The following is a 27,450-nucleotide window of genomic DNA, read 5'->3' as shown; positions in this document are numbered from 1 at the left end:
AGGTGTCCTCGAGTTGGTGTTTGGCTTCAGCGATGTAGAGGTCAGTGCGCCAGACTACCACTGCGCCCCCTTTGTCTGCTGGCTTGATGGTGAGGTCAGGATTGGAGCAGAGGGATTGGAGGGCTGCGCGTTGTGAGGGTGAGAGGTTGGAGTGGGGGAGGGGGGTCGACAGGTTGAGGCGGTTAATGTCCCGGCAGCAGTTGGAAATGAAGAGGTCGAGGGCAGGTAATAGACCAGCGTGGGGTGTCCAGGTGGATGTAGTGTGTTGGAGGTGGGCGAAGGGGTCCTCGGAAGGTGGGCGGGAGTTCTGATTGTGAAAGTAAGCTCGGAGGCGGAGGCGACGGAAGAATTGTCCGACCTGCCCAGCTCCTTTTCCACCTATCCACTCCACCCTCTCTTCCCTGACCCATCACCTTCATCTCCTTCCCCACTGACCTATTGTACTCTATGCTACTCTCTCCCCACCCCCACCCTCCTCTAGCTTATCTCTCCATGCTTCAGGCTCTCTGCCTTTATTCCTGATGAAGGGCTTTTGCCCGAAACGACGATTTTGCCTGTCCTCGGATGCTGCCTGAATTGCTGTGCTCTTCCAGCACCACTAATCCAGAGTCTGGTTTCCAGCATCTGCAGTCATTGTTTTTACCATAGTTTTGGAACTATCGGTGAGGGCAAAAGAGAGAAGATGGGGAACAGGGAAAAGGAAGTGAGGGAAGACAGTGAACAAAAAAAAAGGCAGGAAAGAGAGAAGGGCAGGATAAAATTACACATATGTTAATGTATGCTGTATAGCAAACAAAGAAGGGAACTGGGAGCAGATGTTAACATCCCGGGTTATATGGCTTTTTGTAGAAACAGGTGGATATAAAGGAAGGAGGTGCAGTAGTCTTGTTCAAAGATAGTATCGTAGCCCTTGAATGAGATATAGTTTCTGAATTAGAATCTGTGTGGTTAGAGGTGAGAAACAGGAAGGAAGCAGTGACCTTGTTGGGTATTTACTATAGATCTCCAAATAATGGGGAGGAAGTAGAAGAGAGCATCTGTAAGCAGATTATGGAAATTTGCAGGGCAGTTAGGGTTGTGATTGTTGGTGATTTTAATTACCCAAGGGTACACTGGAAAAAACACAGAGTACGAGGCAATTCCTGCAGTGTGAGCAGGAGAACTTTCGGGAACAGTACATTTCCCGAACCACCCAGACGAAAGCCGTGCTGGTTGTGGTCCTAGGAAATGAGGTAGACCAAGTGAAGAACATCAGAGTTGGGGAGCATGTGGGAAATAGTGATCATAATACAATAAGGTTCAATATTAAGTAGGAAAAGGGTAGAAATCAGTCAAGAGTTAAGATCAGAAACTGGAAAAGGGCAGATTTTAAGAGTCTGAAAGTTTAACTGCAGCAGTTTGATTAGAAGTGCATTTAGGTGGATAAAATAGTGGGTGAAAATTGGAGACTTTCAAAGGAGAAATGAACAGGCCTGAAAATGTGTTGCTGGAAAAGCGCAGCAGGTCAGGCAGCATCCAAGGAGCAGGAGAATCGACGTTTCGGGCATGAGCCCTTCTTCAGGAATGCTCTGATCTCCAGCATCTGCAGTCCTCACTTTCTCCTCAAAGAAATGAACAGGGGGCAAGCAAGGTACATTCCTATTAGAAATAAACAAAGAGTATCCAGAGGTAGAGTAGCCTGGATGATGAAGGAAATTATTGAGAAAATAAGAAAGAAAACAGAGGCATATGATGCAGAACAGAATGATGTTAATAGAATTAAGAAATCTCAAATGCAGGAGAGAGGCTAAAGCTGGAATAATAAAAGCTGAGAGGAAGTATCAGGAAAGGGAGGCAGGCTGCACTAAAAAAAAGTAACATGTTATTCATACATATTAGTGGTAAAAGATGAGTGAAGGATAGAGTAGGACTCATAAGAAAGCAGCAGGGTAAGCTGCTCACTGAATCAAAGAGGATGGCAGAGGTACTCAATGAATACTTTCTTCTGTTTTTACCAAAACAGAAAATGGTGACAATGGGCCAGTTGAAAATGTTGGTGTTAGGTAATGGAACAGTATGGTGATATATAAAGAAGAGGTACTGAGAGGGCTGGCAGCACTCCAGATAGAGAAGTCACCAGGCTCAGGTGGGATGCATCCAGGATTGCTGAGAGAGGTAAAGGAGCAAATCACCGAGCTGTTGACAGAAATTTTCCAGGCCTGTCTGAGCATAGAATTAGTCCCAGGGGACTGGAGGATTTCAAATGTGATACCCAAAGAAAGGGGCAAAGAATAACACAGGTAACTACAGACATTAGTTGTAGGAAAACTGACAGAGGCCAAGAATAAGATAAATATACCTTAGAGAAAAATAAGTTAATATTTGACAGTCAGCAAAGCTTTGTCGAGGGCAGATCATGTTGAGTTCTTTTACTTGAGTCCTTTGACAAGTTGACGCAGGCAGTGGATGAGGATAGTGCTGTTGATGTTGCCTATTTGGACTTTCAGAAAGCATTTGAGATGATGCCATGTGGCAGGATTGTTAGCAAATTAGAAATACTTGGAATTGGTGGGTCCTTGGCAGCCTGGATTAGAAGCTGGCTAGAAGATAGGAAATAGAGGGTAGGTATAGATGGGCATTTCTCAGATTAGAGATGAGTTGAAAGTGGTGTTTCTCAGGAATTGGTGTTGAGACGTTTGCTTTATTTTTATTTATATCAATGATTTGGAGATAGACGTTGAAGGCAAAATCTCTGAATTTGCAGTTGATCCTAAACTGGGGAGCATGGTGAAATGTGAGGATGAAGCTGAGTGACTTTGGAAGGAAATTGAGAAATTGGCCAAATGGGCAAACACCTGTCAAATGATCTTCAATATTAAAGCCCCGGAGAGAGGGCAAAGGAGATTTACTAGAATGATCGGGAATGAGGGATTTTCAATGCAAGGTAGAATACGACAAATTGGGCATATCCTCCTTGCAGCATAGAAGGTGGCCTTTTTGAGGTGTGCAAAATTATGAAAAAATGTTGACAAGAGTAAAGAAAGCTATTCTGTTTCCATTAGTAGGTACGTCAGTAACTCGGGGTCACAAGATTGTGAGCAAGAGAGCTAGGAGTGAGATGAGGAGAAAAGTGTTTACTCACAGAGAGTGGTTAGGATTTGGAATATGCTGCCTGGGAGAATGGTGGAGGTAGATTCCATGGGAGCTGGATATATATTTAAAAAATTTAGAGTGTTATGGAGGAGAGTGGGATTGGCTAGGTAGCTCTTTTGGAAGCCGGTACAAACACAATGGGTCGAATAGCCTCCTTTTAAACTGTAAAATTCTGTGATTCTATGATTCTAACTTCACTTAAATTCATCACTGTGTAAAATGAAAGATTAAGTAAGTATTTATTTCTAATTGCCTTTAAATGACAGTACTTTTATTTCCATCCTTAAAAAGAAGGTTTACATGAAAAATAGGAATGTTTACTAATCAGAGGGGTTATTGATTATAAACTTACTTGATAAGTGGAATAACAATGGGAGTTTTAGAAGTCAATTTCTGCAAGGCCAGTTTCCCTTTTGTCAGGTAAGAATTTATGTTGGGAATGGATACTTAAAATGCTGCAAATATATTCATTTGGAAAAATGCCATTTATTTCCCATTGATTGAGCAATTTAAAACCTTAACCGTACATTCAGAGTGAGGAGACTTTAAAGGTTAATGAATAATGAAGTGTTCAAACTGAAAAAATTAATAAACATTTACATGGATGTACAAAAAAATGGAAATTAAGGTCATTTAATCTGGTCTAAGTGCACTGTGTGTTTGTGGCAAATTATAGCTTTCAGTGTCAGCTAAGCTCATACTTAAGGAAGCCATTTCCATTCTAATGAATAAATATCTTGCGACGTATTATGTGTGCATTAGTGTTAGATTTACTGGCATGTAAACATAAAACTCAAAGGAATGAACAATACAGGAAAGCATAATTGACATATGCTGATGTTGGAGAATGAGAAAGAGTCGATTTAAATAAAAGTCAGAAACAGGAAGTCTTTTGCGCTGTCCTTACAGCCAAAGGTAAATTAATAGTGCTGCAGATATTTCCATTAGAGGTAGATTGTCTTGTTCTCATCTTATTTCCCACTATTTTTCAGCGGGGGTATAATTTTGGTTTGGTTGCCAAACTATATATTGGAGCTTTAAAAAGATGAGGCACCAAGTTGTAAGACCCAAGTGTACGTTTGGGTTTTTCCAGATGTCATCTTTACTTCTGAGAAGACAAGACAAGTCAAGAAAAGAGATACAAGGCTATCTCCCACCCATTCTGGGCTAAGCAGAACACCTGTTTTCTTAGTTAGCGAAAGTCTACAACATAGGGTAACAAAGGAGTGAAGATGTAACAGGAAGACTGTTCACCCTATTCATGACAGATTCAGGCCCACCAATGCTGCTCATGCCTCCCCCATTGATGGGTCACCACCCATCCTCTGGCAGTGCCCAGAACATGTAGAAAAGTAAAATTATTGTTTGCAGTTGTGTGTATTCACCTTCAGATCTAGGAGCTTGCAGGAAAGATTTGGAAATTACATGGTAATCAAACTATGTTTCTGCAATGAGTATTTAGGTGCATTCACTCTAAATTTTGAAAATCATCAATTTCCACAACTTAGCATTCAAATTCAGTTGTCCATTTCTGTGGGATGTATTGCTCCAGTCACATTACTCAGTACAACAGAAACTTTAACTGATCAGAGCAGGTCATGCCATTTCAGGAAACACATGCCTGCAATCTGGTTTGGTTTTCTATCAAAATGCTCTCCAATTGAGCATTCCATTTATCTGAAATATGCAGAGTTGCTCCATCATCCAATTATCTACAGAGTCGTATTCAGTAAAACACTTAACGTTGAATAGTTGTCATTTTGATGTTAAAAAATTGCATTGTAATAATTTAATGTTGCGATGGAAATTTTGCAGGAAAGCTACCAAGAATATTACATTCAATGTCATTTGATTCTGTACTTAAAAACAAAGCAGGGCAGTGAAAACCTCCTGAGCAATTTCAATGGAATGAAAGCCTTTTTCCAAGCAAAGATGATTTTAAAAGAGCTTCTAAATCTAATCATATTGCCTTGTTAGCAATCACAAAGAATTATTTAATATGTAGGAATATGCTTGTTTTTGATTGTTCCTTTCAAATTGCAAGTCTGACACAGCAACCCTTTTGAGTTAACAATGTCTATATTCTATCCTTGTGGTACTTAACACATGGATATCATGGTGATGTTAAGTAATTCAACACATGAATGTAGTTCATCGATTATGTGAAGAAACTCTGGGGATATTCAGATAGAGAAACATTGTACTACCAGATTTTTTTGTACGTCTGCTTGGTATAAGCCTGCCCCTTGTTATTACTGCGCTAATGAATTAAACAGAAACTTGTGGGGAGAAGTCAGAAAGCTGGAAGCTGCCTGATTCTGCTGCTGTAGTTAATTAGTGAAGTATCATCTGCTATAGGACAATGTGATCCAAACAATGGATAATAAAACAAAATGCTAATTTGGGAAGTTAGCATTTATGTTGTTGGTTATTAATCACCAAGTATAGCAATATATAAAAGACTAATAATATTTAATTAAAAACAGAATTAAAGATGACAAGGGTGGTCCAAGTGAAGACAGTCGATGGTTTCAAAGGAAAATTTCAAAGGCTTTTGAGATAAATAAATTTTCAGGGCTCTAGGAATAGAGCACAGGAATTACTCCACACTTGAATGACCAAAGAATTTTCTTCTATGCCACAGTCACTCTACATCTCATGAAGATTTAAAAATGCATTTGCATAATGTCTTTCATGGTATCAGAGTATCCCAGTGTTTGATACAGCCAAACTCAATACCTTAGGATTACACTTATTGTCAATGATTCTTGCGACTTAGCATCTTCTCTGGCTGAGTAGGGCTGGGAGCATCCTATCCCGACTGACAATCCACGTTGTCTTGCTGATCTCCCCTGACATATCTGTATCTGAACTGGTGGAAGGTCTGTGAAGGTGCATTGTCAAAGTGAATCATCCCCTCCAAGGAGTCTTCACCCTCCTCCTGCACCACCTTCAGCTACATACTTGATGAAACAAGGGGGGAGGAAGGATATGAATTAGAAATATCAGGGCACCAAAGTTCTAAATTATTTCATTTCAGTGGCCTCTGACATCAAGTCAACATAGAGTCATGCAGTCATAGAGATGTACAGCAGAGAAACAGAACCTTCAGTCCAACTGATCCATGCCGACCAGATATCCTAAATTAATCTAGTCCCAATTGCCAGCACTAGGCCCATTTTCCTCTAACGCCTTCCTATTCATGTACTCATCCAGGTGATTTTTAAATGTTGTAATTGTACCAGCCTCCACCACTTCGTCTGGCAGCTCATTCCATACACACACCACACTTTGCGTGAAAAAGTTGCCCTTTAGATCCCTTTACAATCTCCCTCCTCTCACCCTCAACCTATGCCCTTTAGTTCTGGACTCCCCCACCCCAGGGAAAAGACCTTGTCTATTTACCCTATCCATGCCCCTCATGATCTTTTAAACCTCTTTCAGGTCACTCCTCAGCCTCTGACATTCCAGAGAAAATAGCCCCAGCCTATTCAGTCTCTCTGTACAGCTCAAACCTCCAACCTTAGCATCAACATGAGTGAGTGTTGCAGGCCATGTATGTTTTTTTTTTCATTTTAATACCTGACAGCTAGATCTTTTAATCACTAATGGCCACTGTCGTAGCTACTCTGCAGAGCTTCCTACTCTGTAACTCCTAATATGGAGGTGGATGGAGCACCATTGCTGATTCTCAGCCTCTTCCTCTTCTGTGCTCTTGAAAGGCTAGGAATAAGTGACCAGTGATGGTGTGAAATGAAAAGCATTGAGGAAAAAGGTGACAGCATTGATTGAGGGTATTGGGTGTGATGTTACATTCAGATGGGAGTGAATGGCAGTGCTAGATGTTCAAATGGAGATGTGTGGAGGTGGCTAAAGGGGTGGGATAAATGCACCTGCAAGCTAAGTTGGCACAAAGAGTGATGTGCAGGAGTTGATTGGAATGCAGAGTAAAGGCATTTGGGGTTAGACACATTAAAAGAATATATTTGAATGAGTCATTGCAACCGTCTTTCCCTGATTAGGTCATTAAATGTCTTGTGTTAATTAATCTAGGTGTGTGACATCACACTCCCATTGTCAAACTCCTCACCAGCTTCTGGGGGCTTTAGCTTCTTGATTCTGAGGCAGTCCTCCTCTTTCTCCCATTGGCAGAGATCAGAATCTCCCTGCAACCCTTTACAGCTCACCAAATCCACAGTTGGAGGCATCAATAAAATGTGGAGCTATCTTGCATTGTTCTGAGTCCATCACTGCAGCTTCTCGCTCTGCTAAAACTTGCACAGTGTTACGAGTCTCATCCTGGCCTTTAAATAGTGGAGCTGGGGTTAACTGATGTGGGTTGTCTTCTTTTGGAAATCAGATACAAACACAAAGTGGCTGCATTAAAGAACGACTAGCAAACATGTTTCTGAAACCTCCCAGTTCCCCAGCAGTACAGTACAGTACAGTCCCGTTTCAAAGGACTATTAGCTACATTTGTATGTGAAGGTCTCTGGAGTGAAGCTTGAACCCAGGTCATTCTGCCTCAAAGTGAGAAATTTATCACCGAGCCAATGCTGGCACACAGAACTGATGGAAATACTAATACGGCCTGGTGTCATTTTGATGAAATGACTGCTGAAAACATTGCCTGGATGGAATGAACTCCAGAAAACAAGGGTATAAATGTACAGAAGAAAATGGAAGCAGGGCCTTCTCCCTGAAGGAGACTTACATCCCATTAATGTAGCAATGTAACTCACTTGAATTGTGACAGGAGTGAGAATGCAGACTACTGTTTCTGTGCTGGTCAAAAAAATCTTAAGGTCCGAAGCATCATATGTCAATGTTGAAATCAAGAGCAGAATCTTCTATACCTGCCTGGAACTTTCAGAAGGGCGGGCAGGCAAACCTCAATGAGATTTTAAAAAATCAATTTCCCAGTGGTGCATTAAGGTTTTGTTGAGCAGCTCTAGGATTTTCAAGGCTGGGCGATTTCCTGATCTTCATCGAGAGCCTGTTTTCATTCAATAAAAGGTCATGAAAACTCTTTAACACTACAGTTACGTTCACAGATGCAGTCTTATTAGTTAAATATAAATGATCACAAACCTGACCCATATATATTATATATTTATAAATGATGTGCCAGATAAGTAGATTACTTCCTCCATGCTCCAGTGAGTACGCATATCTTCAGTAACATCGCATCTTCATACTGAGGCTTTTCTTCACCCAAAATGGATATGTTAGGGGTGAAGGCTGTCTGGGTCAACAAGCTTGCCCAAGTGAGGCAGAGACACCAGCTGACTCCAACAAACCCAAATGTGGAAAGCAAGTAGAGCTGAACTCAAAAAAGAGCTCGACTCAAAGGGCCATCTTTTGTGGTTGTGTTATTGTCCTATGGAAGCTATTTGGGAAAGGCTATCACACATGTATATTCTCCTAGTTGGGTGTTAGCTCAGTGGCCTTCTGGTGAACAAGCTGCTGATTGTTGTAACTTCTTTTATATTTTAAGTGTGAATCCTAGCAGATGTGAGAGGCAGTGTCACTGTGGGTGCAAGTAGTGCTACGCTGGTTAGTGAAATGAAGTGACAGACGTTGACTACATGTGAGGCATCTAATGAAGATCAAGATTAGAGTAGTGCAGGAAAAGCACATTAGGGCAGGCAGCATCCAAAGAGCAGGAAAATCGACGTTTCAGGCAAAAGCCCTTCATCAGGAATGAAGATGCCTGGCATCCAATCTCCTGTCTGAGAGCCCTGTGTAGTGGAAACCTTACAATAACAATTCACACCCAAAGGAGTACGAAACATTGAGTAGAGAATAGTACTTATCCTGGCAAAGTACAGTAAGCTGCCTTCATCAATTAGGGTAGCCTCCAGTTGTCATCCATAATGACAACAACTTCCCTTCTCTCGATGAAAGCCATGACAACCTCTAGGAAGGCATCACTAAAGCATGGCCCTGTTTTACGCTAGGTCTTTAACATCTCCAGGGATGAATGGCGGATATGAGCTGACCTTGAGTGAGGATCCTGAACTGCAGAGAGTGAAGAACTGTCTGGACACGTATTTATAAGGTGCCCAAATGTTGGAGCCTGGAATGTTCCAACAGGTATCAGAACCTCCTGACCTCAAAATTTGACATTTTACCCCATGCATAAATATCTAATGAGTGCTAGGAAAATGTAATTCATTGGTAAAACCCAAACTGACCCCTGAACAAAAATCCTTCCTGCTTTTATACCCACTTCCACACTTAGTCTCAAACAAAAATTCCACCTGTTAGTGCAAAGCCCATCGGTCTTTAACTGGCCAGCACTAGGACTTGTGAGGTAGAATTCCTGCTCTTGAGAGCTATCAGTGGCAACATCATCAGAAACAGTGATTGCTGTCCGGAGATCTACAGGGAGTGCATTAAGAATTGTTACTGGATCCTACAATAAAGGTGGTTGGAGGTTAGTGCAAGGAGGTTCCCAGACCAAGAAGGCTATGGGATTAAAAGGCAAGTGCCACAGTAGCTGTAAGTAACTCGCCCATTTCCCACCATTCACTTTTCCTGCAATTGGGGATTGAGTGCCTCTGTACATGGTACACCTCCCATTTTCATGAAGCTACAGCCAAATTCAAAAGATTTTGCTGGGAGGCAAGGGCCATTCATTTAATCCCTGAGTTCTGCTGTTTGGGGTTGTAGCTATCTAGTAGCTCATTCACATCCCACTAATTGCTATCCCACTGTAAGTGAGCAATTGCACCTCCCATTTAATCATGGTTTCCCTTAATGCCGACAGATTCTTGCCTAAGTGTGCACCAGATAGGGGTGTGGTGAGTATCTGGAACTCACTGTCTGTAAGGCTGGTAGAAACAGAAACCCTTGTGACATTTTTAAAAGTATTTAGATGTGCATTTGCAATGGCAAGGTGACAAGGCTCTGGCCAAGTGCAGGAAGATGGGATTAGAATCATTAAATGGTTGTTTTTGACCAGGACAGACTCGATCTTCCCATTGCTGCATTCTGAATTAAATTTCACAGTGTTTTCATTCCTGGCCTTTGCAGCCAGGAAAACTTTGAAAGATTTTGACCTTGGTATTCAAGGTCTAATACTTGCTTTCAAATCCCTCCCTGGCCTTGCACTTTTCTATCTGTGCAACCTCTTGCAACCCTTCAAGACATTTACAATCCTTTAATTTTGGTCTCTGGTACGTTCCCATTGCTCCATCATTGGTGGCTACACCATCGGTTACCCAGGCCCTGGGCTCTGGTGTTCCTTCTCTGCAGCCCTCCATCTCTTGTGAGTCATTTCCTGCCTTAAAACCCACCTCACGACCAAGCTTTCATCTATCTGACCTAACGCTTCCTTATGTGGCATATTGTTCTTTTTTAAAAATCATGCTGCTAAAGGCATTATGCAAGGGTTGACTTCTTAAAACAAAAGATTACTGGAAACATTTGCAACCAGTGAGAATATAATGGTTCCCCAATCATTATCCTGATCAGGACTTGAGATGATTATTAAGAGTTTCCAATAATGAAGAGATTATATTCGTGGAGACTGTAGTGTCACCCCAATAGTTTATGTTGCATCAGTGACATTAGTTAAGTATGAAGGACATTGGGACAAGCCAGGCATGTTAGATATATTGGAGAGGTGGCCTCAATCTCAGGATTAGCACAAGATTGGAGGAGCATGTGGTAGTTCATTCATGCCCTAGTTATATTATCAAGCCTCTAGGATAGCACTGCTGTTCCATCCAGCATGTTTCAATTAGATTACAGCAGATTGGCTCGCTGTGTTACAACTCATTCATATCCTGAGGCCTAAGCTCAATGTCTGCACTACAACTTCAATTATTTATGCCAGGTGCCAGATCAGCTTGCTGTGTCTCAGAACCTCAGGCTGAAATGTTTACGACCCAACCCATCCAGACCACTATGAGTGGATTCAGTGTAGCAGGCCAACTTGTAGTGTTCTAACTATATACCACAGGCTAAAATAAACATGGTGGTAACGTTGGATGTGCAAATTATTTTGATGGAAATAGCCAGAACCTCCAGAGAATTTGTACCAGAATCCATAATCACGTTTAGTCTGAGCATTTCATGGATATTTTAATTTAGAATGAGTCCAGAAGCAGGTGCAAGTAAAGAAGGAAGCAAAACGACACGCCAAGCAAAACAGTTTAAATTTATTAAAATAAAGTCTGAGTAACTCCTTTTGTTTTGATTACCTCCTTTTCCTGCCTTAGGATTTTGATCTGGTGTGCTGCATTTTTCCTTACACTTGGTACAGGCATAGAAGTGAATTTCACTGAGACCAAATCTCTTTTTGGAAAGTCATGGTAGATAACATAAAATTGTTCCATGTGATTAAGCATTCTAGAGTAAAATCATATCAAAAATTCAACCTGAGTTTCTCAATGAGATGATTAGAAATGTGAATCTGTCAGTGTGAGATGGCATGTTTATCACAATTACAATACAAGTTCAAAGGGCTAGCCCTGAGCAAAAGCAGGAATGAGAATTTATGAGCAGAATGTAGCTCAGAGCAGGATAATACTCCTATAAAATCGCAGAAAGGTATAGCGAGAGAAATTTGTATGTTTGACATGCATTAGTGCTACATCGTAGCAAAATGTAATGCAGCCAGGGTGATGCGGTTAGCTGAAGGGGTTTGAGTTGTTGTGGTCAAATGTGCTTTTTATATCCATGTTTTGGCCTGGAGCAATGAGTCCTGATATGGTGGAAGCTGTAACTTTCTTTCCATCATGTGATAGACTGGGACTCTCTCCTCCGCTTACTGCCTGACATTGATGTATGTGAAAAAGGTTTCCAGGTCCTGAGTTGAGTCTGAAACCCAGAGCTTCTGATGAGTGGTAAGGGTCACACCCACTGTGCCACAGGACTTCATTATGGCTATTAAACATCATGTGGTCGGTCCTCACAGGGCACATCTTGGTAAAAGATACCTTTGATAGATTTGTTGCCACCACCCTCTTTTCTAGTAAGGATTGACAGAGTCTAGCTGATCTAGTGTGGTAGAGAACAACTGGTTTGTAATCTAACAAGAAGAGGCTCTTGTCTTAAACAAGCAGTTTGTTTGCAAGTTATATCACTATGGTATACATTGATAGTGAGATTGCAGTATTGGGACTTCTTCAAGCTATCCTCATATTAATGTCCATATAGAATCATAGAATCCCTATAGTGTGGAAGCAGGCCATTCGGCCTATTGAGTCCACACCAACCCTCCAGAAAGCATCCCACCCAGACCCACCTCTATCCTTGTAACACTGTATTTCCCACCGTTAATCCATCTAGCCTACACATCCCTGGACACTATGGGAAACAGAGCATGACCAATCAACCAACCTGCACATTTTTGGACTGTGGGAGGAAATCTGAGCACCCAGAGGAAACCCAGGCAGACACAGCGATAACATTATCATCTTGGGTAGTGCTTAATGCTGTCCTCAGAATGAACCCTTTCAAAGCCTAATGCACTTATTCAACAACGTAGAGCACAAGTAGACTAAACCATGAACATGAAGCATTATATTAAGCTTTGATGTGCCAAGACTGCACTTATCCTGCCCCATACAGACATGCTGATGATGCTGATTTTGTATTTCTGGTTTATGTCAATTTTTTTTCTCATTGTAGGAAAATGAAGGGCAGGAAAAGGTCTCCTGATTCATCAGGCTTGCCCTTCATTCATGTGGATGTAGTAACAACATCTGTACATTTCCTTTATCAAACCTTTTCACTCATCCCTTAGCTGTCTCTTTCTGCATGAAGGGAAACTCAGCCTATCTGATCCGATTAGGTCTGGCTGGTAAGTATTAGGAGAAAGTGAGGACTCCAATGCTGGAGATCAGAGTCAGAAAGGGAGGCTCTGGAAAAGCACAGCAGGTCAGGCAGCATCCGAAGTGCAGGAGAGTCGATGTCTTGGGTTTAAGCCCATCATCAGAAATTTTAGCATGTTGTCATTCCAGATCCCAGTGAGTGAACTATTTTTAAAAGTATATATTCTAATTTTAGATAAGTTAAGTAGGTGGCAAGTAAGTAAAGCTTATTCATTGACAGACAATGGTGATAATTAACATTGAGTATCAGTCTCAGTGCTCTTTATAATCTTTCTTGATGTGGTTAGCCTAGTAGTTTGATTTTTCTGGCAGTCTGACCAAGAATTGTTCAGCCACGTTTTCTACTGTGTTATTTTAACACCAGTATTAATCCATTTCAAATAAAAGTGTCTAACTGTGAAATTGGTATTAATGTTGAGAAAATCTAAGTAAACACTTGCTTGCAAGCCATGATTAACCATTGAACAATGTCCGGAATTACTCTTGCAATTTAAACACAATGTATTTGCTGATTATGATGTGGAAATGTTGAAATCTTCAATTGCTATCACTTTCTGCATAGTGCTGTGTACCTCAATGAAGCTGCATAATTTCTGTCTTGAAAGTAAAGGCTAATGCAAAATTGGAGTGTTGAACACCTTTATGTTCACAACATGTCTCATTTGAAAGGTTGTTCCTTAAAGAGTCGAGCATTGCAATTTAATGTTCATCTCCTTTACCATTCCTGTGTTCATAAGAGTTACGAGAAGAAATTGAAAATTGAAAACTGAAAGCTACTTCTTTGTACTTGCAGTTCAAACTTAGGTTTAAACATTATCACTTACGTCCTTCTGCAAGCTTACCAGAATTAGTAACTTTGTTAAATATAATAGAATGTAAATATTGCTAAAATGAACCTAACCATAAAGCCATATCAAGTGATTATTATACTATTGAAGTGTGAGCCAATTAATTTTGGGATTTTGTTGAAAAGGTTAATCACAGTATGTTTCTGCTTGCAGCTGATATACCTGCCACCACCTTGGGGAGATTGTCAGTCTTCAGCTGTCAACACAGACTTTTTCCCAAGCTATAGCATCACAGCTTGTAGGATTGACTGTGAAACAAGATACCTGGTGGAGAACTGCAACTGTCGGATGGTGCATATGCCAGGTAAACGAGAGCCAGTGTTTCTGCTTATACTATTTCACAATCTACTGTGTGACATTCTGGTAGTTAGAAAATAACTTGAAATAATAATAGTGCTGCTTTACAAACTGCAGTTTCCAGGTTTGGGCTGTCATATAGCAAGTAACATTCATGCCACACAAATACCAGACAATGACTATCTCAATAAAAGAGAATTTACTTGTCACCCCTTTGACATTCAATGCCATCACCATCACCTAACCTCCCACTACTAACATCTTACCAACAGATACTGAACCACTAGTTGTATTAGTATTGCAGCCACAAGGGCAGGTCGGAATCTCTCAACATCAGGAAAATATTCCACTTTGTCTTTCTTACACTCGAAGTGAATAGCCTTATCTTGAACTCCATCTGTCAGAGAGTTGTCCACTCATTTAGTTTGGCTTTGCCTCTTCATAGCTTCATCCACTCATCTACACAACCTGCTTTGCAACTCTATTCTTACAAATCCATAACTTGTGCAGAAACTGGTTTAGTTGCTGGAAATGTTAAATCATTGAATCCATTACATGTTCGGATTCACCAAAACTATATTTAGGTTAGCCACAGTGTCCCTGGATTCTTTACTGTCACTTGACAGTTAGTCAATAATAAATTTTGAGAGTTGCATTTATGATCCACAGATTTGATTGTTAGCCAAATTTCACAGGATTGGAATCTAAGATGACAGTCATTACATAGATTTCGAGAGTTCTGTAAGCAGCACAAGGATGGTTTGAATCAAAGACTATTGCATCTTTCAGGGTAAAGTAGGTGAATTTCTGAAACTGTGGAGGATCCAGAGCTATGAGAAGAGAAGAGCAATGGGAATAGTTTTGGACTGACTAAGGAGCAATTGCCAGGAAACTGGGATCTGCCTTTGCTATAAAAATCAATGCATCTGAACCAATCCCAGAAATACACTGCCACAATATCTGAAGAAAAAGATATTTTATATTTTTCTTTATCTAAAATGATCACAAAAGGACAATAGAATATTCAGAGTTTCACATCAAGCTTCTGTGCTTTTTATTGCAGGTGATGCACACTATTGCACCCCTGAACAATACAAGGAATGTGCGGAGCCAACATTAGGTGAGTTGGTTTCCCCTCAGCTTGTTGGACTGGGCACAATACTAGGCAAGAACAGCAATAATATGCATTTCCATGGTGTTGACAACATATTTAAATTCACAAGGCACTTCCAATTTGACACAGAATTGCATGAAAAGATATTAAGGCAGTTGTTCAAAGGCTTGGCCAAAGAGTCACTTTCGAAGACTATCTGAAAGGAAGAAAGAGTGGAAGACAAACAGAGGGATTTAAGGAAGGAACACCAAAGATAGGAACTTTGGTAACTGGAAATACACCCCAACGATGGAGCGATTCAATTCAGGATGTTCCTGAACTTGGAGTTGGAGGAGCACATAAACTTGACTGCTGTGAGGTTGGTGGAGATTACAGAAATAAGGAAGGACAAGCCCATAAGATATTTTAAAACAACTCAGGGAATTTTAAAATGAAGATGTTGCTTAACCAGAAACCAATGTAGAACAGGGAGCATAGAGCTTTGGGTGAGTAGTCAGAGACCCCTTTGGACAGGCCCTGCAGCCTATCAATGCAAGTGACAAAAATTAATCAATCTCAGAATTAAAATTTACAGTTGCCCTATCATTAACTGTTGCTTGAGAAAATTAGTCCAGAACTCCTCACCCTTTAATGGTGAGAATGTTTTCTCATTTCACTTGTGAAAATTCTGTTTTTAGTTTTTAAGAGTATGCCTCCTTGTCCAGGCTCTGATCAGAAGAAATAGTTCCTGTTGTCAACTTTTTCAACTTGATGCCTTGAAAGCTTTGAATAGTGCTCAGCTCTGACAGTAAAGAAAGAATTACATTTGTATATTGCCTTTTACAATTGCTGAATGTGCTTTACAGCTAGTTAAGCACTTTTGAAGTATAATCATCCTTGTAACACAGGACTCTTGGCAATACGTTTACACTCAGCAAACTTCCATAAACAACAATGTCCTAATGACCAGGTTTTTGTGAAATTGGAGAAGGGATAAATATTACCAAGAAGACTATGGACAATGCTCCTGGACTTCTGCAAAATAGCATCCTGGGATATTTCATGTCTAACTGAAAAGGCAGACAGAATTTTGGTTTAATATCAAATCTGAAATTCAGCACCTCTCTCACTCAAGTATTAGTACCAATGTTTGGACTCAAGTCTTGAAATGGGTCTTGAACCTGGAACATTCCTGACTCAATTTAGAATGCTTCAAAGTGAGCCACTACTGACACAAATGCAAGGTGCAGACAAAAGTGCTTTCTATAATTCTAAACAACCAACAACAGTGTGGTACAAAAGCAGAAATTGCTGGAGAAACACAGATGTTCTAGCATCAGCTGTGAAGGGAAAATAGTAACTGGGAAAAGGTGGGATTTATGCTGAGACACAGGAAATTTGATAATGCCTCTAGGATAATGGTTAAATCCAACTATACTAATGAAATTGATGTCAGTGGTGGCTGCTGGCAGGGGGAAATGGAATATCTACACATGGAACTGTGACCCAGCCTACACAGTTAAAGGAATGTTCTTTCCTACCCAGTTATGTACAGAGTTAGTAAAGTTTGTTGTTCATTGGCATGAGGAGAAATTTAACTCTGTCTGCAACTCAGTACGATCCTACTACAATGACCAGATGATCTGTTTAGTGATATTGATTGAGGGATGAATATCGACCAGAACGCAAAGGATAATTCACTTGTGAGCTTACGTTCAGGACTAAACAACACAACGTATATCTATGTAGTGCCTCCAGTGTTTTGTCGAAGCATTATAAAATGAAAGTATGACATTCAAATATGAAAGATATGTTAGGCAACTAAAAGCTTAAGTTTATTTTGAGACGTGTATTAAAACAGGAAAATAAGATAGAAAGGTGAAGATATTCAGGGAGAGGTTTTGCAAGCTTGAGGCCGAGCCAGCTAAAGACAAAGCCATCAGTATTAATACATGGAAATGGAGTAGAGGCCTGATTTAGAGGAGCACGGATATCTCCACGGGTAATAGGATTGGAGGAGATGACAGATAGGAAAGGGCTAGACCTTTATAAGAAAAACAAGGCTGAGAATTTTAAAATTGAGATATTGCTTGACTAAGGTCAGCAAGAACAGAGACAATTTGATTTGGATTGGATTTTGATTTATTCTAGTCACATGGACCCAAGTAAAGTGAAAGGTTTTGTGAGCAGTACAGGATGATCATAGCAAACAAGGACGTACAGACCATAGGGTGCTTAGACCAAGTGAGGCTTACAGGTTAGAGTTGCACAGGACGTGCACAAAGGCAAGTTCAACACTATTTGAAATTAGAGAGGTCCATTTAGCAGCCTAAAAACAGTAGAGAAGAAGCTGTTCTTGAACCTCTTGGTGCATGTGTTCAAGCTTCTGTATCTTCTGCCTGATGGAAGAGGTTGGAATAAGGAAATTGATGGGAGTTAACGCGCAGGCAACAGACTTTCAGAAGGAAGAACTTGGAGAAGTTTGGTCTGATGAAACAAAGGGCAAAAATGCAGATGTTAGGGGCCGCTGATGTATACTCTCAATTAGGATTTTGAAAGTGTGGTTGTTAATGAATTGGACGAAAGCGATCTCTGGTAACACACACAAACATGTGCAGTTTGGAACAGAAGAGGTAGATGAATTGAGAGCAATACAAAGAAGCAATCAAAGATGGTCTTACATTGATTTGGTTTGATTTATTTATTGTCATGTGTTGTTTGTTACAAAATGCAGTAAAAAATGTTGCATAGTGTCGTCAATTTCCAGCACCATCTTAAAACAGAGCAAGTTAACCAAAACATAGAATATAAAGGCAGAAAAATAAAGAAATAAAGTTCAACTTTACAGTCCTTCTTGTCAAGTGCCCAGCCATGGGCCTGGAGCACGATGGCACAGTGGTTAGCACTGCTGCCTCACAGTGCCAGGGAACCGGGTTCAATTCACGCCTCAGGCAACTGTCTGTGTGGAGTTTGCACATTCTCCCCGTGTCTGCGTGGGTTTCCTCTGGGTGCTCCGGTTTCCTCCCACAGTCCAAAAATGTGCAGGTCAGGTGAATTGGCCATGATAGATTGCCCGTAGTGTTAGGTGTAGGGAAATGGGTCTGTGTGGGTTGCTCTTTGGAGGTTCGGTGTGGACTTGTTGGGCCGAAGGGCCTGTTTTCACACTGTAAGTAATCTAATACCTGGGACTGAAGTAGTGAAAGGAGTAGCAAACTGACATAGAACTGTGAAGCTAAAGGGGTGATGGTAAACATGGCTTTGGGAGTTTTTGTGAAGAGAGAAATTAAGAAAGGAGAGTGAATGTAGAAATAACTTCATTAATTGACATGAAGGTTGAAAGCAGCAAGAATGAGAAGTGACTTAAAGCAGAGACGGAAGAATACCAGTGTTTGTTATCCATCCTTTATTGGCCTATATCCAAGTGGTTCCCTATGCTTTTTCAAAGGGCAGTTAAGAGGAATCAAATTGTTGTGAGTGTGGAGATCCTGTAGATGGGACCAGGTGTGAGTGACAGGATTCCCTCTCTAAAAGACATTAGCAAACAAAAATTAGTGATAATTTTATGGTTACTATCACTGGGAATCAGTTTTAATTCCAGATGCATTAAATGAATTCAAATTGCACTAGCTGCTATAGTGGGATTTGAACCCATGTCCCCAAGGCATTAGCTTAGACCTTTGGCGTACCCATGCAGTGATATTACCAATATATTACCATCTCTTGCTGATAATATTTCCAAGGTACCTGGATCAACAAAAGTGAGATGCTTGAAGGAAGACTGAGAGAAATAGATCAAGATTTCATTTAAGACTGAGATGAGGACAGTCCTTTTCTTCAGAGGGTGATAAATCTTTGGAATTCCCTACCCTAGAGAACTACAGAAACTTTGCTTTTGAGTATATATAAAGTAGGGGTTGATAATATTTTGATTATCAGTAATGTCATGGACTACAGGGACACTGTATAAAAAGTTGTGAAATTTTTGATCAGTCTTGATCTTATTCAATGGTGGAGTAGGTTAGATGGGCTGAATGGCCTATTCCTGCTCCAATATTCCAATTTGGTGGTCAGAGCCACACTGCCACAGCGATCATGTGGACAAGCAGTGAAAGGTCTAACCAACTGGGATGGCTTCATTTACTGGTCAAGTGTCATCAACTCTCAACCAGATTTCCATCATGATGTCGATGCAATCCATCCATGGATAATGATAGTCTTGTTCTCAGATGAAGGGACTTCCTGGAAGAGGTGCCAAGAGATTTGATCTACTGGCAGTGCCAAACCTGGGGAGGGGTGAAATGGGTGGGAAGGAGATTGACAGGATTAGCCATGGCTTTTATTGGGGGCGGGGGAGGGGGGGTTGTGGGGAATTGGTGGGAAGGGGTGTGAAAATAGCAGAGAGTAAATGGTGTTACTGCTCATTAAGAGGCAGTAACAGATACTTGATAAGCTCTTTGGAGGGTGCCAATAGACACACAGAGGAAGATGGCAGATTTATTTAAGATGTGATTCTGGCAGGACTGTTGGAATGAATTTGAGAGGGGAGAATATCTAACTTCCTTACCAATGAAACAAGGTATGATGACAAGATGAGAGGAGTCATAAAGATGGAAGTAGGAGAAATGGGTTCAGATCTGTGCATGTGACTCGATGCAGAGAAAATTTCTGTTACACACACCCAATTAAAAATATTAGGATACATGAAGGCCCAGATCATCTGGTCTGGATCAGAAACCTTATTTCTGAACCTAATCCAACAAAAAGAAATACACACTTAACTTCTGCCAATCTTCCTGAGCAAACAGCTGATACAGGATCCTTCAGAACGAACACACTGCAGTAAACCTCGGAAGAAGTAATACAGAAAATCTGTGCACCCACTTTTACTGGTATTCTGGTAAATACAGAATTTCAATCCCTAAAAGCTTCTTTGAAAAGTCACAGAATAAAGGTAAGTATATAAGGATGGGATGGATAGGGGTTGATAATTTAAGTGGGTAAGGAGCTGGGTAAGTTAAGTAAAGGGAGAGGATACATAAGGGAATAAGGTGGGTATGGTAATTGGCAAGGATTTAGAATAGCAGGAAAATAGGATGGTGGAGGAGCAGGTGTCCACATGTAGATGAGTGAGAGGTGAATGGAGTGACCATTGGGTGGAGGTGGCCAGTGCGTACGGTGACTGGAGGATGGGGTGGTAGGTAGGGGTATTAGGGAGCTGGCTGAGATGTATACTATGGTCGGTGGGCCAGGATATTGCAGTCGGGAGAAGTTGTCAGGTCAGGGGTGAGTCACATTGGACAGAGTATCAGGTGGGATCAGGGAAGTCAGATTGTAGTGTTGTGTTGGGACAGGAGATAGTGCAAGGATAGCCAGGGTGTGAGGGGGGTAGTCTGGAATCCAGGGTTAATCACAGGGTTGAGGTGAACATCCGGAGTTAAACTAGGTTTCTCTGTGCAACAGGTACTGGGTAACAATCCAGATAAGCACCTCGAAACACAAGTCTCAGTTTGAGACATTATTGTGGGATAGACCTGGAGAGCATTCAAGCTTCTGGAACAATTCCCAAAGAGTCCTCATGTTGGAGCTTCCAGCACTGTTAGAAACTTCCGTCTACCCAGAAACTGGGCTAGGATATTGTTGGCAGGAATATAGAGCAAACATTAGGAGCAAGTTCAGAGATGATGTCAAAAATCCCATGGTGAGATAAAGTCAAATTAAGTGAGGCAGAGGTGCCATTGGGCATCCAATGAATTGCTGTTCAAGTTCAGAAATGAGTGAAGACTGAAAATTGTTTGAATGGCAGGATCGAAAAGAATGCATTGATGGAAGTACTTCTTAGGAATGAAAATCCAGGAAATGTGTAGAATGTTTGCGGGAAGAAGAGAACAGCAGCTGCACTCAGTGTCACCTCAATTCCGAGAAGCATGACTCTGGTTTCAGTTTGTAGCTGAACCTTCAAGCCCAGTCAAGCCAGGGGACGGGTCACAGGCCCAGAAGTGAACTGTGGTGAAGGAGGGGCTGTCAGCTGATCAAAGTTACTTTACAATTTAAGCAAGAGAATAGCGGATCAGAGCCATATAAGCTAAGCTTTCCGAAGTACAGTCCAAAAGTATAGTTTTAATATCAAGAGAAGCCCAGAAATTTGGAAGCTAAATTTGAGAAGGACACAGCCCTCATTGAGGAACGTAAAACGTAGGTATGTTCGGCGAATGGGCACTGGTGTTTTATCAAGCAGTTAGCCTATCTATCTTACAAGATGAAAGGGCACAGATCCCTGTATTCAGCAGTGTTGTTGCAGGATTGTTGTAAACATGCCAGAGCGTCCCTTCCAGTCACTAGCATTTAATAGCTTCAGATAAAGGTGATTACATCAGTGCAGTACATACAGTTATTATCCTAATTTAATGTACTCACAGTCCACTTCCTGTTTTGAAAATTGAATTTTCAAGTGTTTACACACAGCTCCCTAATTTGTGAAGATGTTCTACATTAGTACTGCATGTTGCTAGCAACAGAATTTAAATGGATAGAGTAGATGTTATTTAGACATTCATGCATGCACCAGAGCATGCTTGAGGGCTGAAATGATGGCTTCCGTTCACCGAGTTCAGAGTTCTCTAAAAATAGCAAGCATTGCCAAGATTCTGGGCCCCAAGTTTTCAATTTCACCTGAGCCTTCGAAAAGGTGTGAACTGGTTCAGATCATCAGCCCACAGCCAGCCATACTGATCAGCCTGTCACCATTGGAGGGTTTGGCATAACCAACTCCTCTGGAACGTTCACGAGTAAAGCCAGTTTTTGAAAGGTTCATGGTTCAATACATATCAGAGATGTCATGAACCATAGTTGGGTTGAGGGAATCTTTCAAAAGGTAAGTATAAAATGCCAGCATGCCTCCTACTCCAGGCTGTGTCCTCCATCCACTCCCCATGCCTCTCCTGCAAACCATGGCTCCTCCATATCCCTTAACCACTGTATACTTTACAGAACTAATGAACCCTAGAATGACAGTAGAATGTGTTAAAATGCATTAAAGATTAACTACTTCATAACATTCCACTATGTGAGAAAAGGTTATTTTATACAGAGTAATAAAAAATTCAGTCATTCAGATCCTTTAATGTTGCAACAGCACAAACTGACAACACTTGAAACCTCTTAATCTTGTGTAATTACCCATATTACAATTGACTAGATAGCTAAGAGTGGAGCTGTCAATTAAACAATGTTTATGCTGAGGCTTGGGTGTTTCAGCATTATAATGGAAGTCTGGGCTATGAACCAAAAATGCCTTATGACTCTTGACGTTACAATAGAATCCCGACTTTGTGGAGACAGGCCCTTCAGCCCAACAAATCCACACTGACACTCTGAAGGCTATCCCAACCAAACCCATTCCCCCACCCTATTACTCTGCATTTTCCCCTCACTAACACATCCCTGAACACTATGGGCAATTTGGCATGGCCAATTAACTAAACCTGCACATCTTTGGATTGTGGGAGGAAACCCACACAGATATGGGGAGAATGTGCAAAAGTCCACACAAATGGTTGCTCAAGGCCGGAATCAAACCCGGGTCCCGAGCAATGTGAGACAGCAGTGCTAACCACTGAGCCACTGTGCTGTGATATTGCCAGCCTTTTTGAGCCTCCTCTGTACTTTCCCCATAATCATTTGGACCTTCTTTCAGACTTTAATGTTTCCAGATTTTCCAACAATTTCGAGCTTTGATGTTGGGCTTCATTCTTCTTTGGCACCAGCCTTCACTGATTTTGCAGTGACCCGAATTAGATACGTTGTACCATGGGCAGAGCAAAAGGCAGCACCATGCCTTGCATCATGGAGTAAAATCATTTTCTAGTAATGTACCTGAAGGTATCGATTGAAAAGAAATTTTGCAGACTGTTGGTACATTAAATGTAGATTGTCTGAGGCGTAAAATGTAATTTTATGGAAACATGGATACGTAGAATGGTTACAGCACAACAAGAAGGCCCTTTAACACATTGTGCCTGTGTTTGCTTTCTGCCATGATGACTCGCCTAATATAATTCCCCCACCCATAGCCCTAAAACATTTTCTCTTCAGATAATGATGCAGTTCTCCTTTGACAGCCAGAATTAAATCTGCCTCCGCTACACTCTAAGCATTGCATTCCAGATCATAACCATTCATTGTGTAAATAGGGTTTTTCTTCCAGTTGTCATTGCTTCTTCTGCCAGTCCTCTTGTAGGATCCTTACTGTGCAGAAGCATTCAGCCCATTGAATCTGCACTGAACCTCTGAAGAGCATCCCACCCCGCTACCCTATTCCCGTAACCCTGCGTTTCCCGCAGCAAACCTATACATCCCTGGACAAAATGGGCAATATGGCATGGCCAATCTATCTAACCTGCACATCTTTGGACTGTGAGAGGAAACCAGAGCAAATCCATGCAAACACAAGGAGAACGTGCAAACTCCATATAGACAGTTGGCCGAGGGTGGAATCAAACCCGGGTCCCTGGTGCTGTGAGGCAGCAGTGATAACCACTGTGTCAGCGTGCTCCCTTTTAAATGGGTATTCTGTAATTCTTCATGTTTGCTTCAACGGGAATACTTTATCCTTAGTTACTGTGTCCCTTATGATTTTACACGCCTTTATCAAATCTGTTTTTAAATATTTTGATTTCTTTTGTGAAAACATGCTAGTGCAATGCCATTTTGTATCACTAGCTATCAACAGACTACTCCATCAAATCTGTACTCTGCTGGAAACAACTCCTGAGTAATCATGCTGGGTCTTGTGCTCTGCGTGTCTGTCTTAATAGTCTTAGTTCACTGTGAGCTTCAACCATGTCATTATTTTTTAGACATTCCTGAACAGGTGAATTAACTAAGTGTAATAAACTAACAAGACAGTGTGTCCTTGTAGAATCATAGAATCCCTACAGTGTAGAAGCAGGCTGTTCGGCCCTTCGAGTACACTCTGACCCCCAGCACCGAAACCCACCCCCAGCCCTATCGTTGTAACCCTGCATTCCCAAGGGCTAATACACCTCGCCTGCACATCTTGTGTGATGGCCTACAGGACTGACCATTATTCACTCCCCAGACTGTACTTGGACATATCTCTGGCCATGCCCGGCCTGAGCAGATGACTAACCGTAGACAAGGGTCTGGACTGTGCCCAGGTTATGGCCATGATCAATGGTACCAGAACCCCCTGACTGACCTTGACTGGGCTGACAAGCCCCACCCACTTCTGTTATGTTCATTTGGTGAATAAGCAACTTTGCTGCACAGTCAGCTGGCACCTGCTATCGGTGTTAGTTTGCCATCTTGATGTGCCATACAGTAAGCTGTCATCAGCCTCCTGAGCAGATACCAACTGACCAGCACCCTGTCAGTGCATCTGCACATTTGAGCCTATAAATATGGCTGTACTGATAGTGTTGGGCTCTGGCTAAATGCTTCATGGCAAGGCAAGGCATGAACATTGCAAGCATGCGGGCAGTTGATAAGTGAGTGAGCGTTTAGGGATCAAGCAAGCAGACCTGATCTGGTGTAATTTATGAACTGGGGGCTTGATGCTGTGTGCAAAGTGTCCTTACAGCAGCCTTTCAATGCTGAGGTCCCCTGTAATGCAGCTCTCTGCTTTCCAAGTGATGATCATTAGGGGTAGGCAAATATTGGATGCCAATGTCTACATGACATGAGGGGTGCATGTGACTGGTGACCACAGAGCATGTCCTGAGATGTTGTTTCATCCTGAGCAAGATGGAGGCTGTTCCCATCCAGAGATGAGCTAAATTTGCCAAGTGCCCACTCTGACTTTCCTGTTGACAACTCCTGATGTCTAGCAAAACATTTGGTATGATAGGCAGCTGAATATTAGTGAGGTAAGGTGTGGCATTAATAAGATGTTTATCAAGCTGTAATACCCTTTAATTGGTAACTTGCTGCTGCCTCGTGAGAAAATCACCTTGACACTTGGTAGATGCATAAAAGGTGTGAGTTGCTCCCTTCATTGAGATAGTCTGTGTTATTCTGCTACAAGTCTCACTGCAGCCCACATCTTTCAGATCCCTTTAAGACTCTGCCTATTGATTTTTTAAAAAATAGAATCCCTACAGTGTGGAAACAGGCCATTTGGCCCATCAAGTCCACACCGATCCCCCGAAGAGTAACCCACCCAAACGCATTCCCCTCCCCTATTACTCTACATTTACCCCTGACTAATGCACCTGGCATACACATCCCTGAAACATTATGGACAATTTAGCATGGCCAATTCACCTAACCTGCACATCTTTGGATTGTGGGAGGAAACCAGAGCATCGGGAAGGAAACACACAGGGAGAATGTGCAAACTCCACACAGACAGTCACCCGAGTCTGGAATTGAACCCACATCCCTGGCACTGTGAGGCAGCAGTGCTAACCACGAAGCCACCGTGTCGCCTATCCACTCATTAATTAGCTATAAGCTGATGTTGAGGTCGAAAGTTGGCCTTTTAGATTAAATTGAGACTTTGGGATGGAAGGGATTTGTTTTTGAAGTCCTCTACAAATCCATGATTATTCATGCTCTATACAATTTTTATTCTTACTTCCTCTGATCGAGACATTGTCTTTTCTCTGTGATGAAATGTACCTAGTATTTAAACTGGCTGCATTTTATTTATGCCACTTCAGATCTGGGATTACAAGTTTGTGAATGTTAATTTGTAGAATACCTTGTGGTTATGTACAGCCATCAATAATGCTTCTTTCAAACCTCTGTTAGTTTTGTCCACCAGAACAAATCTATGTTATCAGATTGACATTTTGACCTCCTTGCACCTCTTTTCCATATCTGCCATCTATAAATGTATAGCAATACTCTGAGTCAATATGATATGCTAACACAATAACATAAAGGTGTCGTGTTGACACAGATTACTTATAGATCCAATTACAGCGTCCCCTCCTCAAAGGTTAATTTAACCAAGTGCATTACTTAGCTGTGAGTGGAACATCTACAACCATCCCAATCTCAACTCATTATCATGTCTGAATCTGGTGTAAAATTCACACAGAATTTTTTTTTTAACATTTCTTCTTCCATGGAAATTGAGAGCTAACGGAGAAGTTGAGAGCACCAACATGACACTAACTGCATGCATTTTCTTTTCCCAACAGTTGAAAAAGCTGACAGGGACAAAGTCAGCAAAAGCTTTTTGTTCTGCAACACTGCCTATGAAGGTCACAGTAAATAAAATCATAACTTGTTATGCAGGTCCATACAGCTTACTCACTGAACAGTCTCCTCATCTGTATTGAAGGCAAAGGGGAAAAAAGTTGCAAATTCTTTCAAGAATGGCATCTTTTTTTTAACTTTGTGAAAGTTTCAGACAGTGTCATCTGCATCGTGCCAAACCTTTCTGTGATGCAGGCAAGTGGACAGTCTATCAGACTCAACATTGCTTTTCCAGATAGCTGGAAGCTTGGAATAATGAATTAAGAAGTACTTTGAGAATCATGAGCACTTGGGATGAACAGCATTTCAATTTCACTGCTCTGCTTCATTTGCTTTTAATCATTGAGGTCATAGTTTGGATTGAAGTATTGGTAGCTTTATAATTCATTGTGATTCAGCATTGTCTGGGGGCCAATTGGGAGAAACTTTATAAATGGTGTGTCAAGATTTATGATTGAATTGATTTTGTTTTTCTATTTAACCATAGACAAAAGGAAAAGAGTGACCTTTTTTAACAGAGCTTAAAATATATTCTGGTGAATGGATGTGTCCTTATGTGCCTTGTGTTCAGTCTTTTTAAAGGAGTGGATATATTCTACATAGTAATACATTGCAGTAATATAACTATGGATATTTAGTTTGATGTTGTTTATATTCCCTGTTTGTCATGGGCCACGGAAATATTGTAAAAAGGTAAAGTCATACCTGACCATAGAGCTGCACTCTCATTAGAGAGAGATGACTGGCAGTGGTTTAACCTGAGGGTCAGTTGGGGGGAGAGATTGAGAAGGAGAGTCCTTCATGGTAACCTCAGCTAGTGTAGGACTCAAACTGTTGGCATCACTGCATGGCAAATAAGCCATTCACCCAACTGAGCTAACTGACCCTAAAAATATTGTTTGAATGCATATTAGGAAGTTAGAATCAAAAAGTGAATGGAAACAGAACACAATAGAAGTATTTACTTTAAAATAGGTAGAGAGAAAAAAATATTTGATAATGCCATGATGAA

At 41.2% G+C, this 27,450-nt stretch overlaps 1 protein-coding gene across 5 annotated transcripts in view; it reads left to right on the top strand.

The window, feature by feature from the left end:
• LOC122539947 (acid-sensing ion channel 2-like) overlaps window positions 1-27,450 on the top strand; it is a 1,330,135-nt gene that overhangs the window by 1,224,624 nt on the left and 78,061 nt on the right. For all 5 annotated transcript variants that reach the window (XM_043675161.1, XM_043675160.1, XM_043675163.1 and 2 more), the window contains 2 exons: window positions 13,979-14,129; window positions 15,186-15,242. In XM_043675161.1, the coding sequence (XP_043531096.1) occupies window positions 13,979-14,129; window positions 15,186-15,242 (208 nt within the window). The remainder of the gene's footprint in view (window positions 1-13,978; window positions 14,130-15,185; window positions 15,243-27,450) is intronic.

Source organism: Chiloscyllium plagiosum, chromosome 33, assembly GCF_004010195.1.
Source record: "Chiloscyllium plagiosum isolate BGI_BamShark_2017 chromosome 33, ASM401019v2, whole genome shotgun sequence".
Lineage (NCBI taxonomy): Eukaryota > Metazoa > Chordata > Chondrichthyes > Orectolobiformes > Hemiscylliidae > Chiloscyllium > Chiloscyllium plagiosum.
This window is presented reverse-complemented; position numbering and strand designations above follow the sequence as displayed.